Source organism: Triticum urartu, chromosome 3, assembly GCF_003073215.2.
Source record: "Triticum urartu cultivar G1812 chromosome 3, Tu2.1, whole genome shotgun sequence".
In the NCBI taxonomy this organism is placed as follows: domain Eukaryota; kingdom Viridiplantae; phylum Streptophyta; class Magnoliopsida; order Poales; family Poaceae; genus Triticum; species Triticum urartu.
In genome coordinates, this window is record NC_053024.1 from 700941991 (window position 1) to 700961432 (window position 19442).

At 46.8% G+C, this 19442-nt stretch overlaps 1 protein-coding gene and 1 pseudogene across 1 annotated transcript; one reads left to right on the forward strand and one right to left on the reverse strand.

The window, feature by feature from the left end:
* Positions 1-477: 477 nt before the first annotated feature.
* Positions 478-3184, forward strand: LOC125547225 (annotated as a pseudogene).
* A 2248-nt stretch (positions 3185-5432) lies between these two features.
* LOC125546018 (protein LIFEGUARD 2-like) lies at positions 5433-8858 on the reverse strand. Its single transcript, XM_048710093.1, has 4 exons — positions 8539-8858; positions 7761-7874; positions 6303-6460; positions 5433-6198 (listed from the first exon to the last, which is right to left on the reverse strand). The coding sequence occupies exons 1-4, from the start codon at positions 8771-8773 to the stop codon at positions 5992-5994; spliced, it is 714 nt and encodes a 237-aa protein (XP_048566050.1). The 5' UTR covers positions 8774-8858; the 3' UTR covers positions 5433-5991.
* Between the last annotated feature and the right edge of the window lie 10584 nt (positions 8859-19442).

Here is a 19442-nt window from a genome sequence, read left to right on the forward strand (position 1 = left end):
TCGCCTGAAGCTGCCCGCTGCCGCGCGCGCCCCGGTCCAAGACCGCCTCGTCTTCCCGGCGGCGCCCCCCACCCCGACATGAATCGCCTGCTCCTGTGCGATCCGGCCAGGCGGCCACGTGAGAGCCACCGGGTGATCGTGGCCACACCGGCGCTGGAGCTCGAGGAGCACGTTCTGCGCCAGCACGCCGTCAGCCTCACCGCTGCCGACCGCTCGCACTCCACCACCCCAGTGGCCGTCGGCAGGGTGATCTTCGAGCAGCTCTCCACCGGCCCGCATCAGCTGCGCGTCACGGCGCACCAGCCCGAAGCCTTCCTCGTCCACTTCGACCTCCCCGCGCACCGGGACAATGCCGTGCGGCGCGCCGTCATCAAGGTCGACGGCTGCAAGTACTTCATCAGGGCATGGAATGAAGACGACCACGCCACAATCCTCAAGTTCAACCATCACGTGCGCGTGGTGATAGAAGACCTGCCGATGCAATTCTGGAACCTGCCGGGTGCCGAGGAGGCCCTCGGCGACATCGGCCGCGTCGACCGGCTGGACTCGCGCACTCTCGAGAGGGGCACACCAAAACCTTCGCGTGCTGGCTCTGGGTCTGGGATGTTGCCCACATCCCAACCAAGCGCGCCCTCTGGGTGCTCAAGCGCGGCGCCGACCGCTCAGATGAGATCATCGGCATCGCCCCCGACGACCGCCGTGTTCCTCCGCCGCCTGGAGCACGCGCTACGACATGCTGATCCACGTCGACCTGCTCAAGGACTGGTCGCCCCTTTCGCCGCGCTCCTCCCACTCGGGGCAGAGTGGCCTGCCTTCTTCGGATGACAGCGACGACCGCCCGCTCCCCCACGTCGAGCCGGGCACCTGGGTCGCCCATGTGGAGGACGTCCAGGGCCGGGCGCGCAGCTCCGCGCCGCGTGCCGGCCCGGCTGGCTGCGGCCCGATCTTGGGCGGCTCCGATCGAGACCGCAATGGTGATGGTGGGAGCGGAGATTCGAGCCGGTCCTGGAGGGATCGGCTGCTTGGGCATGGCTGCCACGCCAGGAGCGGCGGCGATGGCGTCGTCAACAGCGTGCATCGCCAGCGCAGCCGCACCCCGGTCGGAAGCCGCCGCTCCGTGGGCTGCAAGGAGGAGGGTTCGAGCTCCAACACCAACACTCTGCGCGCCACGCCGCCCAAGCCGCTTCGACTGGTGCAGGCCGCGCCGGCTGAAGCGGACCCGGTCGCTTAATTCTTCTCCTTCTCCGACTCGGGGCGCGCCCTCTCGCCGCCCCCGCGCACGGACTGCATGCAGTTGGAGATGAAGAACGCGATGATCGAAGCCCTGCGCTCCCCTCTTGCTTTCGAAGACGGTGGTCGCTCCCTCCATCCCGCCTGAGTGTCAAGCCAGGGGAGCTTGAGAGCCTGGCGATGCTGCCGTGCTTGCTGCCCTGCGTCAGCTCCCCTGCAGCAGCCACGGTGGGCTTCCAGCTGGATGCGGTGACCCAGCAGGTGGGCGAGATGGTGATCGACAGCCGCAATGAGCAGGCGGCTCAGCTGTTCGAGGCGGTGCCCGCACCCATTCTTCCGTGCCAGCCTCCGCGCCCTCGCCACCCTACTCCGCCAAAGTCCAGGGCTCTCTCGGCCCCTCTCGCCGGAGCGCACGTCAGGCTGCGGCAGGCATCACCACCCTAGTGGCCCAGAGGGCGGTGCTGCGCCTCATCCAGGAGCTTGGCGAGCTCGGCCCAAAGGACAAGATGACACCAAAAGCGGCCGCCCAGATCATGAAGTGCTTCCAAGAGCCACTGTCGGAGGGCAACATCGCTGCCATTGCAAAGCTCACCGGCCTCGATCAAGGCGCTCTCAAGATCGCGGCAGGCATGGCAGGTCTGGCAGATGCTGAGGAGATTCTGCAAGTGTAGTAATGTTAGCATTATCAGATGTAGCTAGGATCCGCCAGCGGCTGGTCTTGAACCGGCTTGAGCTAGGTTTAGTGTCAATGTTTAGTTCCTCGATGATGTGGTTAGCTGCGTGGCGACGGGGTTTTGGGCCTACTGGTGGCCGTCGCCGCCCCAGGCTGTATGTGATGGTGTTTCGTCCCTGCATTAGTAGTTTTTTCAGCTGGCGGAACAACAACTGGTTTTTAGATGAATGACAATACCATGAACTTCATGTCATGAAATGTTAGGGGACTAAACTGCCCTGCGAAGCGTACTGCGATCAACGGCGTGGCCACCGCGCATAGATTAGCAATGTTGTGTTTGCAGGAGACCAAGATAGAGGTGTGGTCGACGGCGATGGCCAGGGAGATCGGTGGCTCCTCGCTGCAAGGCTGCGTCGTCCTCCCAGCTGTAGGTACTAGAGGGGGTGCGGCCATTTTCTGGGACAAAACGGTAGTCGACGTAGTTTCTCATAGCATAGGAAGGTTCTCCATTACGGCTAGGGTTCTTGAGCTCCACTCTGGGCCGCACTTCTGGATCACCACGGTGTATGGGCCAACAGATGACGCCCAGAAAGATAGCTTCCTGGCTGAAATCGCTGCGACAGCTCCATCTACGGCAGGGCCATGGATGATCAATGGCGATTTTAACATGATCTACCAGGCTGCTGACAAGAACAATGCCAATATAAACAGAAGAATGATTGAAAGTTCAGGAGGGCCATTGATCAAGCTGGACTGAGGGAGATAAAATGCAAAAACCGACGTTTCACTTGGAGCAACGAAAGAGAAGTGCCAACGCTTTGCAGCATCGACAAAGTGTTCTGCAACGAGCACTGGGAAGTACTGCACCCTGATCACATCCTAGTGGCTGCATCTACATCTTTTTCGGATCATTGCCCGCTGTACCTGACAGCCGCAAGCAAGCCATGCAGACATGCACGTTTCAGGTTTGAGAGTTTCTGGCCGCGCTTCCCCCGCTTCACAGAAACTGTTCTGCGAGCGTGGCAACGGCCAGTGCACCATGACTGCCCTTTTGTCAGGGTGAAGAAGAAGCTTGAGAGGACGGCGGCGGACCTGAAGATATGGAGCAAAACCACTTTTGGGAGGGCAACCATGCAGTTTCACATAGCAAATGAAGTCATCCGTTTGCTTGATCTAGCCCAGGAGAGCAGAAGACTATCGGCAGCCGAGATCAACCTCAGAAAGCAGCTGAAGCTCAAGGTCCTAGGGTTGGCAGCCATTGAGAGAGCACGGAGGAGTTAAGCTTCAAGGATCACATGGCCGCGGGTTGGTGATGCGAGCACTAAGTTTTTCCACACTAAAATGAGAGCAAGAAGCGGAAAAAACTACATTCATTCTCTTGCAAGCGGCACCACAGTGGCTTACGAACATGACGAAAAAGAAAAAATGATTCATGATCACTTCCAAAGCAGTCTGGGCAAACAGGAATCACGCCAAGCAACCCTAAACTGGGACAGGATAAACGTCCCGAGGATCGACCCGCAGGGTTTGGACGCTCCCTTCTCGCACGCAGAAGTTTGGGCAGCGATAGTCGACTCCCCAGCGGATAAAGCCCTGGGTCCGGACGGTTTCAATGGCCATTTTTTTAGATCTTGTTGGCATATAATCAAAGAGGACATCATGGCTGTTTTTCAAAAATTCTATCACCTCTCAGGGCAAAACTTTGCAAGCCTCAACACTGCCCTCAATGTGCTCCTGCCCAAGAAAAACGGTGCTTTTGAAGTGGGACATTTCCGGCCGATCAGCCTCATACACTCAATCGCAATACTAATCTCAAAGGTGCTCTCGACTAGGCTGTCCGGGGCCCTCAGTGCAATCATCTCCCCGGCACAGACGGCATTTCAAAAAGGGAAGTGCATCCACGACAGCTTCCAATACGTTCAAAGTTTAGTAAGGATGCTGCACCGCATGAACAAGAAGGCTCTGTTTTTCAAACTGGACATAGCAAAGGCCTTCGATTCAGTCTCTTGGGAGTACATGTTCGAGCTGATGGAGCGGATGGGCTTCCCACCAAGATGGCGTGACTGGATCGCACTGCTGCTATCTACGGCATCGTCGTCATGCATGCTCAACGGAGTCCCTGGACCGCAGATCTCCCACAGGTGCGGTTTCAGACAAGGCGATCCCCTCTCTCCACTGCTCTTCATCATGGCAATCGACCCGTTGCACCACCTGCTCGCAGCCGCTGCAGCGGAGGGAGCAATGGCTCCGCTGCCAGGTCGGGGGATCAGCATGAGAGCCAGCCTATACGCGGATGATGCGGTGATCTTTGCAAATCCAGAGAAGGAAGAAGTGGAAACGCTGCTTTTTCTACTGAAAAAATTTGGCGACTGCACGGGGCTCAAACTGAACCAGGCTAAGTCTTCGGTGATTCCAATAAACTTCAATGACATTTAGCTGTCTGAGGTGCTTGCTAGTTTCGGAGGACAGCAAACCTCTTTTCCAGCACTCGCGTGGCAAGGGCGGGACAGTTCAAGAGGCCCTGGCAAATGACAAATGGATTCAAGACCTGCAGCATGGCAATAGGGCCGAAATGGTGGTTCAGTACCTGCAGCTCTGGCGAAAGCTTCGCAGGGCCAACGTCGCACTAACAACGGAGGAAGACTCGATCACCTGGGTGGCAGGTGGTGGAAACGTCTATACTGCCAGTGCTGCTTACAAACTGCAGGCAGGCGATGCCCCTAATCCCGGAATCAAGGCGGCAATCTGGAAGGCTTGGGCCCCTGGAACCGTTAAGATGTTTGCATGGCTTCTCCTCCAAGACAGACTCTGGTGCAATGATCGCCTGCAGCGGCGCGGGTGGCCAAACGGTTACTTTTGCGCTCTCTGTCTCAGAAATCTCGAATGTTCTATGCACCTACTCTGGGATTGCCCACTCGCACGGTCGGTTTGGGAGGCGGCATCCTCCTGGAATGGATGTGCAGCCCTGCAGCTTGCCAGAACAACGAGCCACTCATTGCTGAGGCACTGGAAAAAAACAGTCCAACTAGCACCATCAAACTCCAGGAAAGGGCTCAAGACGATGATGATGCTGATAGCCTGGGAGATATGGAAGGAGAGAAATGCATGTGTTTTCAACAACAAACTCCCCCATGCTAAAGACGTGTTGCACTTCATCAGGAACACGATCGAGCTATGGAGAATGGCGGGAGCAACATGCCTAGAGCCCCCCTTTGGGGAATATGTAGCGAGAGATTAGGCCGAGGGCTAAGTCGGTCACCCTGTAGTTTTCATTTTCATTTCTCAAACTGCATCCATGATCGCTTGATCACCCCCTGTTCTCCCGCTGCTTTCTTCTAAATCAATGAAGCCGGAAACCCCGGATCTTTCAAAAAAAAAGTTCTGGCGTAGAATAGGTCTGATTGTTCATTTACTCCCTCCGATCCTTTTTAGTTTGCATATTAGATTTGTCTGAAGTCAAGCTTCGTAAAGTTTGCCCAACTTTATAACAAAAAACCAACATTCACAATGTGAAATCAATACTAGTAGATGCGTCATGACTTAAAAGTTTCATGTTGTATAACTTTATCATGGTAGATGTTGATATTTTTTCATATAAATATGGTCAAACTTTGTAGAGTTTGACTTCAAACAATTCTTATATGCAGAATAAAAAGGACCGGAGGGAGTATTTCATATATAGTCCACGAGTAACACCATCCACAAAACGGGCCAAGAGACCAATTCATATGTGCTAGGAAACAATATCGCCCTCGTCCTGAAGCCACGCAGCTACATAAATGATATCAGAAACCCAGTACCACCAATCCAGCATGTCAAAGACCCAGCTAAATAAACCCAGGACCACCAATCGACCAATCCAGCACATCTAAAGACAACATCACATCCACCATCCATAGGATAGAACCGGCGCACGGTTTTCTTACGTTTTCTCTCTACTAGGGATCAACTCAACTAAAGTAAGCAACATTTTCACCGTGCCAGCGAGACAGACCAGACTATACAATTCTTCATGTCAAAGACTCATCAGGATACCAAATTCGTCGACGGGATTTGAAGCACGAGAGAGCAGGGGCAGGGAGACGTGCCTAGTTGTCACACGCCCTAAACAGAGTCAGCAGGCCCAGGAACAGATTGATGATGTCAAGGTAGAGCGTGACGGCAGCCCAGACATACTCGTCATACTTGTAACGCTTGATGATGCTGCCCGTGTCATAGACAATGTAGCCACTGAAGATGAGTGCCGCCAGCGTGCCATAGATCATGTGAGAGAGCTTGCCCAGCGGGAAGAAGATCTGCAAACAGAAGTCATGATCAGTACTTGCATTATAGAATAGAGAAGACTGATAGGTAAATGGGCGACACACCTAACTAGAGAAGGGAACGGACGGCATCTAACCTGAATGAAAGCAAAGACGAGCAAAATCGTCAGAGAAGCAAATAGGAAAGGACCAAGGAAGCTAAAGTCCTTGCCCCTCCTTGCAGCCCAGAAGGTGTAAGCAGTGAGGCTCAAGACAACCACAATTGTAAGAATCCCAGCCTGCAAAATGACCTTGCCTGCACACATAGCGGACTATTTTAGCAGTGGTTCTTTATCAAAGAAAACCCATCCTACCAACAAAGTACAAAACACACACACATATATATAAGAGGACGGCTACTAAATGAACTAATTGCTTTCTTACCATCGCATACATCTCTAAATGAACTATCATGTAAATTTGACTAAACAATAAAGCACATGCATGCTAAAATCTGAAGTAAATGGCAGTGATGCATTGAAGAAGCAAACTAGCAGCAACCTCCTGCGATGTGGTACAAGATAGAAAGAACCTTGGAATTGGTACAACCCCAAAATGCAGTGGTGAACACTAACGCAAACACAAATGGATGACAGATCACAGAGTGCCTGTCAATATAACTATGTCTAAATCGAAAGATTATGTATTTTCAATCACTTTAATCCAATGAGATTTAACCAGCACATGCATGAAGCATCTATTGTCTTATCACGACACTAGTATGATATATCAACTGAAAATCCTTTCTATCTTGATAAAAGTTTAAGCTAGTCCTGCAACCTAAATCACGTCCTTACCAAAACCATGTCAACTTGAGCAGCTCGGCTGGCATATTATTGGACAAATCGGCCCTTCAGATCAAAGAGCAGCTCGGCTGACATATTATTGCTATCATAACACTATGTATCTTAAAACAAATAGTTGCCGGAAGAAACAGTAAAAATATATGCAAGTTCCAACCAATGTTCTATGAAAAGCAAAGGTTACTGTTTGCCAGTTTCTTAGTGAAAAAGTAACCGCTGAAAATAGCAAAGCCAGCTCTTCTAAAAAGGTAATCCTGCTAGCTGGCAATACTACAAATGCTTCTAACTCAGACAAGCATATCAATCATAAATCGTGACCAACAACTACAATTTGCCCTCAACACAGACTAGGAAAATGCATCAACTACAGTCACATGGGCTGCCTGGCCGTGTCTACCATTTGCACAGGTATGGCAAATTGGCAGCGGATGTATTTCTGAACCCAGTCCACACGCAAACAAAATGCTTCACAATAACAGTATGAAACTATCAATTGTCGCACATGGTGACTAGCACAATTGCCATACGATAACAGTAGGAAGCTAATAGTACGAAAATATCTACTAGCCATGGATATGTAATGAATTAACACAATGAGAGGGGCATTAAAGGCACATGGTGAACAGGCTAGGAGTTGGCAGATGTGACTCAAGAATTTGATGGTGCAGGAGCTATCAGATTCTGATGATAGCATGTGCTGATTTACATAAGCAGCAGAGCGACTCAAGAAGAAGCTAGGAGCAGAAAGAGTACCACTGGTAAAGGCACATGTCAAGCCCACAGAGAAGCTGATGGCCACTGTGAAGACGCCAAGAAGCAGCAAGTTGATTGGGTGCTTCTGGCGGTAGATGTGCAGCGGGCACAGCACTGCGTAAAAACAACAAGCATTTTAGCAAGTGGCACAGCACTGCATACCAAAAATTAACAGGCATTTTAGAAACAGAATAACTTCCAGCTGCAATTCACAAAGCTACCACGTCCCAATCTACAGTAGTATAGCAAAATTAAGAGTGCATGGGACGTTCCTGCAAAAAACAGGAGTTGTAATCCATAGCTTTGCAGGGACGAGAATGCAAAGAAAGCAAAGGGAAAGTTAGTCCTGTCCTGTGACCAAGGCCCTCAAAATCGGACATAATTAAATCTTTTATTTTTTGCGGGAAGGACATGATGAAATGGCACGCATACAAATTCGTCGAAATGCCCGGAAGCAACGACCTTTTATTTTCAGGGGATTCACTCCAAGTCTTTATGCTTGCAGGCGTACAATCAAGAAAGAGCTCCAGTGGCTAGTTCACAGAGCGAAACGAAAATCTTCTTCAGATCTACCAAATTGGGACCGTGGATTCCGATAATTGTGCAACATATTTGTTTTGTGGCGTTTAAAACGCACTTGTTGTATGTCGTAACTTAATTTTGTACAGCCCCTGTAGGCCTTGACATACAGGCTCTGTTTCTTTTACCAAAAAGAAAAAACCCTCGCTGCAATTGGATCACAAATTCGTAATGGAGGAGAAATGGTTTGAGGCCTCACCGACGAAGGGGAAGACGAGGATGAAGACGTACAGCCCGAGGCCGGCGTAGGAGGAGACGAAGAAACGCGGGATGCTGCTGACTTTGACGAAGACGACCGCGACGGCGGCGGTGAGGAGCAGCTGCAGGCAGAGGACGACGTAGATCTTCCGGATGAGCGCCCAGCGCAGCTCGGGGCTCTCCGTCGTCCCCTTCGGTACCGCGGTGCCCGCCTCGATATCGCCGCCGCCCTTCATCTCGCCCGGCGTTGCCTCCGGAGGTAGGGTTTTCGCGGGTGTGGCGGAAAGCGAGCGGGGGAGTGGGCAGGACGGAGCAAAGCGAACGGAGGCAGTATATAGTCAGATCAGATGACACCGATCAACCTGCTGGGCCCACTGGTCAGGCAGAAAAGAATCATAGACGGTGGAATTGTTAGGCGGTTTCTTCTTGTTGGGAGAAAGGCAGATGCTATCTTTTTCTTTTCTGATCGATGATTAGCAAAAGAGAGTCCGTGCGTTGCAACGGGAGAAAAAGAAGTCATAATCTTCAATGGCGATGATCATATTCTGTTCACATCTCATCATCGCATGATTTGGAAATTTGTTCACAAATACAAGAAAATGTTTCTTTTTTGAAATTTATTAAAAATTGAAGCAATGTTCACATTTTCGAAAAAATATCGTGGTTGTGAAAAAACTTGGTACTTCAAAGAATTATTATGAAATTCAGAAAACGTTGTTTTAAAAGCATACTATAATATTCCAATCCACCCGGCAGTTAACTCTTCAAAATTCACGCGGGTGTAAGTCACAAACACTCAGAAGCATTACTGTTTAACTACGTATTCGATCATTCGTGAACACTTCACAAATTTGGGAACATTTTTTACTATTTACAAAAAAAACTTTAAAAATTGTGACATTTTTTTACATTGCGGACGGTTTTTAAGCATTTTCTTTTGAATCGGCGAACAATTCTAGTATAGAGGAACATTTTTTTCGAAATTGTTGGATATTTTTTGAAAACCACGAACATTTTTTGAAATGCATGAACATTTTCTGAATCAACAAACATTTTATGAAACAATAAACTCTTTTGTAATTCAAGAAATGTTTTCCAAAATTTACGATATTTTTCGAATTAGCAAACATTTTTTCAGTTTAATTAATAATTTTTAATACACGGACTTTTTTTCAAACTGATATACTCTTTTATTTTATGAACATTTTTCCAAAATCACGAACATTTCTTTGAATATGCGAATATTTTTAGAAAAATCCTGAGCATGTTTTAAATTCACAAACATTTTATGTTTTCTTGGACATTTTATTTCAAAAATACTCAGTTTTTTAAAATTTCAAAAGCTTTTGGAAATTGCTAATTATTTAAAGTAAAAAAATAAAAAAAGAAACTAAAAAACTGGCGTGCGCACATGTGCCGGCCCAAACGGTATAGTAGGTTCCTATGCTTGGGCCGGCCCAGGCGGGGGATCCCGTGCAAAACGTTTTTGTCACTTATAGGTGGCATTGGGTAATATTTTGCAATTTTAATGACATACCGCCAGAAGCAATAGGCCCTTTATTATTAGGTATAGATATGAAGGGAAAGAAATTGGACAGGGGCTCTGTGCTTCTGTCCGCCTCGATAGCCACACAAGATAGGTTTTTTATTTTTTTCGAGGAAAAATAACATAGGTTTTTTCTCGAGCGGTTTCGAATTTTGGATTTGTGGAGAGGGAACAAGTGGAGGTGCACTAAAAGAAATACCAGAAAAGACGGTATTCCATACAACCTTGTCCGCTCATATGACCGGCCGTATGACGTGGAAACCGATGCTCCTCGTCCACCTGAATAACCTTTATAAACGTGCCTTCGCCAAATGGATAACAGAGAGCCACCGAAACAACCAATCTTCATCATCACCGTAGCCATCTTCAACAACCCTAGCCACCGCCATTTCCCATCTCCATAGCCATCACCTTCACCTCCACCATAGCTCTCAGCAATGTAGTCATACTTGTAATCGTGTATCAGACACGACATCTATTGTAAGACATATTATCAATATATCAATCTTCATGATGTGTTCTTTGTGTGATCTTCATGTGTGAGTAGTTCGGTAAGGTATGGGTTGAGGCAAAAGCCTTGCAACCAGAAGTATTTGTTGTGGGGATCAACAGAAGGGTATTGAATTAACATCTCGTATGTGTGAAATAAAATGGTTCCATAGTTGTCTCTTGTCTCGTTCGCGTTCTTCATCCATGCAGGTACCCAGAATCACGTAGGACGAGCCATGGAGAGGCTAAGGGCAGGGAGACCATGAAGTGTTATTGTGAATACTAGTGACAGAAAGGTTTAGTACGGTAACACGGATCCTATCCCTGGGGCACAAGACATGTAGTCATAAATGTCCAATGCTTTTGTCTGATTATAGCAATCTTAATTATCGAGGCAACCCCGTGCAACAGATAGGGCATTTAGTTGGACACCTAACTTTTGATGCAGGACGCGTGCGGTCAAGACATAATTTGGACACATCCCCCACTTCGGTACATAACAAGCACATCTTGATGGGTGTCTTCAAGAGCACAAATTAAGATCATATCTAATCATAACACAAATATATGGTTGTAAGCATTAAGACCTCATACCCATGCCTATTTTTTATTATAACTGTCTTCCAACAGTTGTTTGGTTTCGATCCGGTCAAAAGCTAGAATTATTTCTTTAACAAAAGCTTGCTTAAGACCCTAGCTTAAAGGGCATCATCCTCCCGTGGGATCAATAACTCAGGGTCACCTCTGGGAAAAAAGGAGAGAATCCTTTCTACCCTATTTTTGGATCACCAAAGGAAGTAATCACTGGCGTGGATTCATACCCCACGGTCCCTGCCAGTTGTAACTCAAGTACCAGTGGCGGACGTGACTTTGCATTCGCAAATGTGCCCGCCACTCATATTTTGGCTCATGGCTTTTGTGGATGAAAATACTAGTGGCTGACACGGACTGCAGCCCGGCACTAGTAACAAAAATATCAGTGGCGGTCGCGACTTTTGTGGCCTCCAATGGTAATTTTTAGATGACTTATGGAAAGTACCAGTGCGGGCATTTTGGCTAGCCCGTGACTGGTGTTTTTGCTAGTTTTTTAGAATGTTTGGGTTTTAGTGTTTTAGGTTTAGGCTTATGCTTTAGTTTTTCTACATTAAAGTTACATCATTGGAAGTTCCATGTAAGAGCTTCTACAACCGAACCCCTCAAGCCCCCCCCCTAAACGTCTGGGCGGATAGCCGGAACACAACCTGGCCACAAAATCACCACTCAACCATCCCCCACACACCCAGCCCAAACGTATGGGTTGTCCGACATCCCTCATGTCCATCTCATATGCGGGGCGGATATGGGAACGCTCGGGCGTGCCCAAACGCGTCTGCCACGTCGGACTTATGGGTGGGGAATGTGCAAAAAACCATCAGTCCCCTGGGTTCTTCCTTCTATTTTGTGAGGACACATTCATGTCGTCACTCTAGCGCACTACACAAGAGACCAAAATATGCTATTTAAGACGGGTGACGAAGGTGACCCTAGGTGCTCCCATTCCCCTCCTCTCCATGTAGTCTGCGCCGCCATCGCTTCCACCTCCCCTCCCCTTTCCAAAGTGAGCTTGGCGTCTGCAATGGTCTGGCAAAAGGTATTACAAATTGATCACAACCAAGTGTTGAGAGGAGACCGCCACCGAGGAGGCACGTCATGCTTCTCAAATTGTGGCGTAATAAGAGGAGGTAACAGAGAAAGAGGAGGAGGTAGTGCCATGGGAGGAGGAGGAGGAGGAGGTGTTGAAGGAGGAGGTGGGTCTGTAGGATATGGAGGAGGAGGTGTGGGTGTGGAGGTTGTGCCCAGTGGTTTTGGCATGGATGAGGTGTACGCAGGGTTCCAACACGCCAATGCCACGGAGACCGCCACCGAGATTCGTGCCACCAGAGGAGGTGATTGTGGAGGAGGTAATGGAGAAGGAGGAGGTGATTCTATAGGGTCTCAAATTGAGAAAATATAGATAACGGACACAGAAAACCAAATTTTTACATGGCACGCATAATAGTGTTTATTGAGATTGGAAGCAGTGATCGCTTTACATACAAACCTGTTTGTTCCTTCTCGAAACATAATTTTCTTCATGGGAGATGGTGCGGGTTGTAAGCAGCCTACATGAAAACTTTCACAAAATATTCTCAATTTTTTACCACATCCTCTAGTGACCATATCATTACTCCATGCCAAGTCTCCAGGCTTAGTTAAATTTCTTATAATTATAATGGCAGTAACCTACATCCCAGTAAACACCACAAGTAGTAAACACCACAAATAATATTTCCAAATCCACTTTGGTCTATAATTTCATGTACATGTAATTCAAAATTGAATTATATCAAGTAAACTCTAGAGAGGTACTTAATGGCTTAAATATAACAAATGACCATCCGAAAATGCCAAATTTTGACAAGTTACATGCAATGGTGCGTGTTTAATGCGAGAAAAAATTGAAGGACAATGGAGGAAGCAGTGGTCGCTTCCGATGTAAACCTTACCCATGCCCTCTCGAAATCTAGTTTCTTCCTCGAAAATGGTCTAGTTTGTAAGCAATATTCATGACAAATTTTGTGAAGCATTCTCAAATTTTTTTACGATAGCTTCTGAGGGCTATATAATGACACCATTGCCAAGTCTTGGAATTTTTGGTTCGTTTGAATTCCTGAAAATTAAACTGGCAATAACCTACATGCCGGTAACCAGATCTCAGACCACTAGTGTATGAGACTGCTTTTAATTTATGGTATTTGGGCTAAACATATACAAATACCATCATAGTATATTTTTATTTACTTTTGGTCATAACTGCATGTACATGCAGTCGAAACTTTAGTGATATCCATTAGATAAAATAAATGCACTTAATGGTTTAAATATAGCATATAGCAAACGGGCCCAAAAAAAATCAATTTTGACATGTTTCATGTAATAGTACATGTTGAGTGTGCGCAAAATTTGAAGGCCAGTGAATAAATCAGCAGTCGCTTTACATACAAACCGGATCAGGTTCCTCTTGAAACCTAATTTCTTGCTCGTAGATGATCTGATTTGTAAGTAGTGTACATGACACTATTGCAAAAAATTGTCAAATTTGTACCAAAGCCTCTGGGGGTATATCATGACACCGTGTCCAGTCTCAGGACTTTTGTGCTTCATTTGAATTCCTGAGAGTTAAAATGACAATAACCTAAATTTTGATGGCCGAATCTTGGACCCGTGGTGTATGAGACTCTTTTTTTGTGGTATATGGGCTAAACATATACTAAAGACCATCTATAATATTTTTAACCCACTTTTGTCCATAATTGCTACTCGCAAGGTTTTGTCTCATGAGAAACATGACATTTTCCCTCTCGAAATCTGCAAAGGACATAATCTTGACAGTACCCTCATGCCTCGAACTACTGTTAGCATGACATGATCCGTGAAGATATCTGTGGCGTTGTGCAAACCCTTGATACAATATGTCCATCTCCTCGTCGTGCAAGATGTCACTTATCATATCATCGTGTGGTAATGCTTGAAACCTTCCTCCAACAATAGACCCTCGTAGGGTCGGACGATAGTGTAGGGCTGGTTTTGGGAGGCACACTTATCCTTGAAGGGTTGATGAGCGTGACGAAACAGTGATTTTTGACTCCCAGGGAATGCGGAGGGAGGGCAGAGCCCGGGCTAGATGGGGTGTCTTCTCTTTTTTCTTCTTACTTCTCGGTTGGGCCGGGTCCTGGTGCTGCTACTATACGTGCGTTATTGCATAATTGCAACTTCATTGAGTCGACGAGATTTGTCGTAGTAGAGTCCACCGTGAAATTGTTCTTTTTCCTTATTTTTTTAGGACAAGCTTTGTTCTTCTTATTCCATTCATTCTTTTAAGCATCATGCTAATTCCTTTTCATTATGTAATATTTTTACACATAGTGCATACAACACACTCATTTTTATAAAGAAACGCAGGATCCATGTACTTAAAGCCTATTGATTGCCAAAGAAACACATAATCCATGTACTTGAAACTTATTGATTGGCAAAGAAACACATAATCCATGTACTTGAAGCCTATTGGTCGAGACATCTATCCACGGATTGATGACATGGCGTAGCCTATTGCTTTTTTGTTTGAGATGGACAATGGCGTATTGCTTCTTCTTTTTTTGACATGGACATGACCTACTACTAGTGGAAATAAATCACATCCACCGTCCACACCAAACAAAAATATGTATGTCCTCCTCGAGGCGCTGCAAGTTCCGCCTTTTGTTCTCGGTGCGAATTTCAGGTAACTCGCCGGTTGCCGGAAATTTCTATGCCCCGGGAAAATTTGTTACCACCCAAAATTTTGGAATTCAATATGTATACGTTATGGCAACAAGGCACTTGCCTTAGCGGTAGGGAGCTTGACCTGATATGGTCACGTCACTGGTTCTATTCCCCGTTTTGTAAAATAAAATAAAGTATTATCGTGTCATCCAAAGCTTATTAAAATTAAAAGTTGTGGTGCGAAAGTACCAAGTCAAACTCTCAACCTTTTATCCCTTCCCCTCAAAAAAAATCTCAACCTTCTATAGTTGATCGACAACTTGAATAGAAAGTACTTCGTGTACGCAATGGGTTAAGTGAAAATATATATGGACGTTGAAAAATAGAATTCCAAAGTCATTTGAAGATTTTTGGGCGAAAACCCTGGATTTTTTAGAACGGGGTACACGCACCCCCTCCCCCCGTCGCGCCCCCAATAAAACCGGAATAAGAAACATTGGTCTACACCCATGCAAGGATCCGACACCATCTAGGAACACTCGGCATCCGGCACCATGGTGGAGCAACGTCGTGGGAAAGGCTCCAGATGGTGCGAAGCCGCGTCCAGTCCAGCTGTCGCAAGGACACTGCATCATGGTGGACACCGCCACAGGCTACTACCGGGGTACTACTCCGTGGTGGAGTCCGCGATTGAGGCACTCCTCCGATCTTCCCGGAACCAATTGTGCCGAACATTGCATCCTCTCCATCCGGTCTGTCGCCTACCACAGTAGCTGCCAGCCGCCAAGCCTGACCCCTTCGCCAGGATCATGGAGATGACGACAATAACGGTGGCGCTTCGTCCCCGAGCTCCTCCCCTAAGCACAGTCAACACCTCTCCACCGGTGGAAACAAGAATTTTTAATATGTCCGATGAATTGGTATAGCTAATTTCTATGTATTTTATACAACTAACATTAATCTATAGCCCAGTTTTTTAATATCGGCTAACCTGTATGATTCCTAATCTAAGGTACCTAGGTTTAACGGTCTTGTGCAACTAGCAAGACTAGCAAGGTAGATACCCTTATTAGAACTATTGAGGACACAAGTAAAGTTCTATTTCTGTTTCTAAAATGATTCATGTGTAGAATACCATCACTTCCATGGATTGATATCTTGAGTTCTCATTGAGGAAACTATTTTACTTACTACAAACTCCTGCTGACATCACGCAATGCGAGGTTTAAGAAGAAGTAGCCGATTTGGATCGATGATGCCGACTGTTGGGGAACGTGTAATTTCAAAATTTTCCTACGCACACGCAAGATCATGGTGATGCACAGCAACGAGAGGGGAGAGTGTTGTCTACGTACCCACGCAGACCGACTGCGGAAGCGATCACACAACGTAGAGGAAGTAGTCGTACGTCTTCCCGATCCGACCGATCCAAGCACCGTTACTCCGGCACCTCCGAGTTCTTAGCACACGTACAGCTCGATGACGATCCCCGGGCTCCGATCCAGCAAAGCGTCGGAAGGAGTTCCGTCAGCACGACGGCGTGGTGACGATCTTGATGTTCTACCGTCGCAGGGCTTCGCCTAAGCACCGCTACAATATGATCGAGGTGGAATATGGTGGCAGGGGGCACCACACACGGCTAAGGAACGATCTCAAGGATCAACTTGTGTGTCTAGAGGTGCCCTGCCCGTATATAAAGGCCAAGGGGGAGGGGTCGGCCGGCCTATGGGGGCGCAGGAGGAGTCCTACTCCTACCGGGAGTAGGACTCCCCCCATCCTAGTTGGAATAGGATTCCCCGAGGGGGGAGAGAGAGGGCCGGCACCTCTCTGTCCTAATAGGACTAGGGAGGGGAGGCGCGCGGCCCATCATGGGCTGCCCTTCTCCTTTCCACTAAAGCCCACTAAGGCCCATATAGCTCCCGGGGGGTTCCGGTAACCTCCCGGTACTCCGGTAAAATCCCGATTTCACCCGGAACACTTCCGATATCAAACATAGGCTTCCAATATATCAATCTTTATGTCTCGACCATTTCGAGACTCCTCGTCATGTCCGTGATCACATCCGGGACTCCGAACAACCTTCGGTACATCAAAATGCATAAACTCATAATAACTGTCATCGTAACGTTAAGCGTGCGACCCTACGGTTCGAGAACAATGTAGACATGACCGAGACACGTCTCCGGTCAATTAACCAATAGCGGGACTTGGATGCCCATTATGGCTCCTACATATTCTACGAAGATCTTTATCGGTCAGACCGCATAACAAACATACGTTGTTCCCTTTGTCATCGTATGTTACTTGCCCGAGATTCGATCGTCGGTATCCAATACCTAGTTCCAATCTCAATTACGGAAGTCTCTTTTTTCGTTTGTAATACATCATCCGCAACTAACTCATTAGTTGCAATGCTTGCAAGCTTATGTGATGTGCCATTACCGAGAGGCCCAGAGATACCTCTCGACAATCGGAGTGACAAATCTAATCTCGAAATACGCCAACCCAACATCTACCTTGGAGACACCTGTAGAGCTCCTTTATAATCACCCAGTTACGTTGTGACGTTTGGTAGCACACAAAGTGTTCCTCCGGCAAACGGGAGTTGCATAATCTCATAGTCATAGGAACTGTATAAGTCATGAAGAAAGCAATAGCAACATACTAAACGATTGGGTGCTAAGCTAATGGAATGGGTCATGTCAATCAGATCATTCAACTAATGATGTGACCTCGTTAATCAAATAACAACTCATTGTTCATGTTAGGAAACATAACCATCTTTGATTAACGAGCTAGTCAAGTAGAGGCATACTAGTGACACTTTGTTTGTCTATGTATTCACACATGTATTATGTTTCCGGTTAATACAATTCTAGCATGAATAATAAACATTTATCATGATTATAAGGAAATAAATAATAACTTTATTATTGCCTCTAGGGCATATTTCCTTCAGTCTCCCACTTGCACTAGAGTCAATATTCTAGATTACACTGTAATGATTCTAACACCCATGGAGCTTGGTGCTGATCATGTTTTGCTCGTGGAAGAGGCTTAGTCAACGGGTCTGCAACATTCAGATCCGTATGTATCTTGCAAATCTCTATGTCTCCCACCTGGACTAGATCCCGGATGGAGTTGAAGCGTCTCTTGATGTGTTTGGTCCTTTTGTGAAATCTGGATTCCTTTGCCAAGGCAATTGCACCAGTATTGTCACAAAAGATTTTCATTGGACCCGATGCACTAGGTATGACACCTAGATCGGATATGAACTCCTTCATCCAGACTCCTTCGTTGCTGCTTTCCGAAGCAGCTATGTACTCCGCTTCACATGTAGATCCCGCTACGACGCTTTGTTTAGAACTGCACCAACTGACAGCTCCACCGTTTAATGTAAACACGTATCCGGTTTGCGATTTAGAATCGTCCGGATCAGTGTCAAAGCTTGCATCAACGTAACCTTTTACGGTGAGCTCTTTGTCACCTCCATATACGAGAAACATATCCTTAGTCCTTTTCAGGTATTTCAGGATGTTCTTGACCGCTGTCCAGTGATCCACTCCTGGATTACTTTGGTACCTCCCTGCTAAACTTATAGCAAGGCACACATCAGGTCTGGTACACAGCATTGCATACATGATAGAGCCTATGGCTGAAGCATAGGGAACATCTTTCATTTTCTCTCTATCTTCTGCAGTGGTCGGGCATTGAGTCTTACTCAACTTTCACACCTTGTAACACAGGCAAGAACCCTTTCTTTGCTTGATCCATTTTGAACTTCTTCAAAATTTTGTCAAGGTATGTGCTTTGTGAAAGTCCAATTAAGCGTCTTGATCTATCTCTATAGATCTTAATGCCTAATATGTAAGCAGCTTCACCGAGGTCTTTCATTGAAAAACTTTTATTCAAGTATCCCTTTATGCTATCCAGAAATTCTATATCATTTCCAATTAGCAATATGTCATCCACATATAATATCAGAAATGCTACAGAGCTCCCACTCACTTTCTTGTAAATACAGGCTTCTCCGAAAGTCTGTATAAAACCAAATGCTTTGATCACACTATCAAAACGTTTATTCCAACTCCGAGAGGCTTGCACCAGTCCATAAATGGATCGCTGGAGCTTGCACACTTTGTTAGCTCCCTTTGGATCGACAAAACCTTCCGGTTGCATCATATACAACTCTTCTTCCAGAAATCCATTCAGGAATGCAGTTTTGACATCCATCTGCCAAATTTCATAATCATAAAATGCGGCAATTGCTAACATGATTCGGACAGACTTAAGCATCGCTACGGGTGAGAAGGTCTCATCGTAGTCAATCCCTTGAACTTGTCGAAAACCATTTGCGACAAGTCGAGCTTTGTATATAGTAACATTACCGTCAACGTCAGTCTTCTTCTTGAAGATCCATTTATTCTCAATTTCTTGCCGATCATTGGGCAAGTCAACCAAAGTCCACACTTTGTTCTCATACATGGATCCCATCTCAGATTTCATGGCTTCAAGCCATTTTGCGGAATCTGGGCTCACCATCGCTTCTTCATAGTTCGTAGGTTCATCATGATCTAGTAGCATGA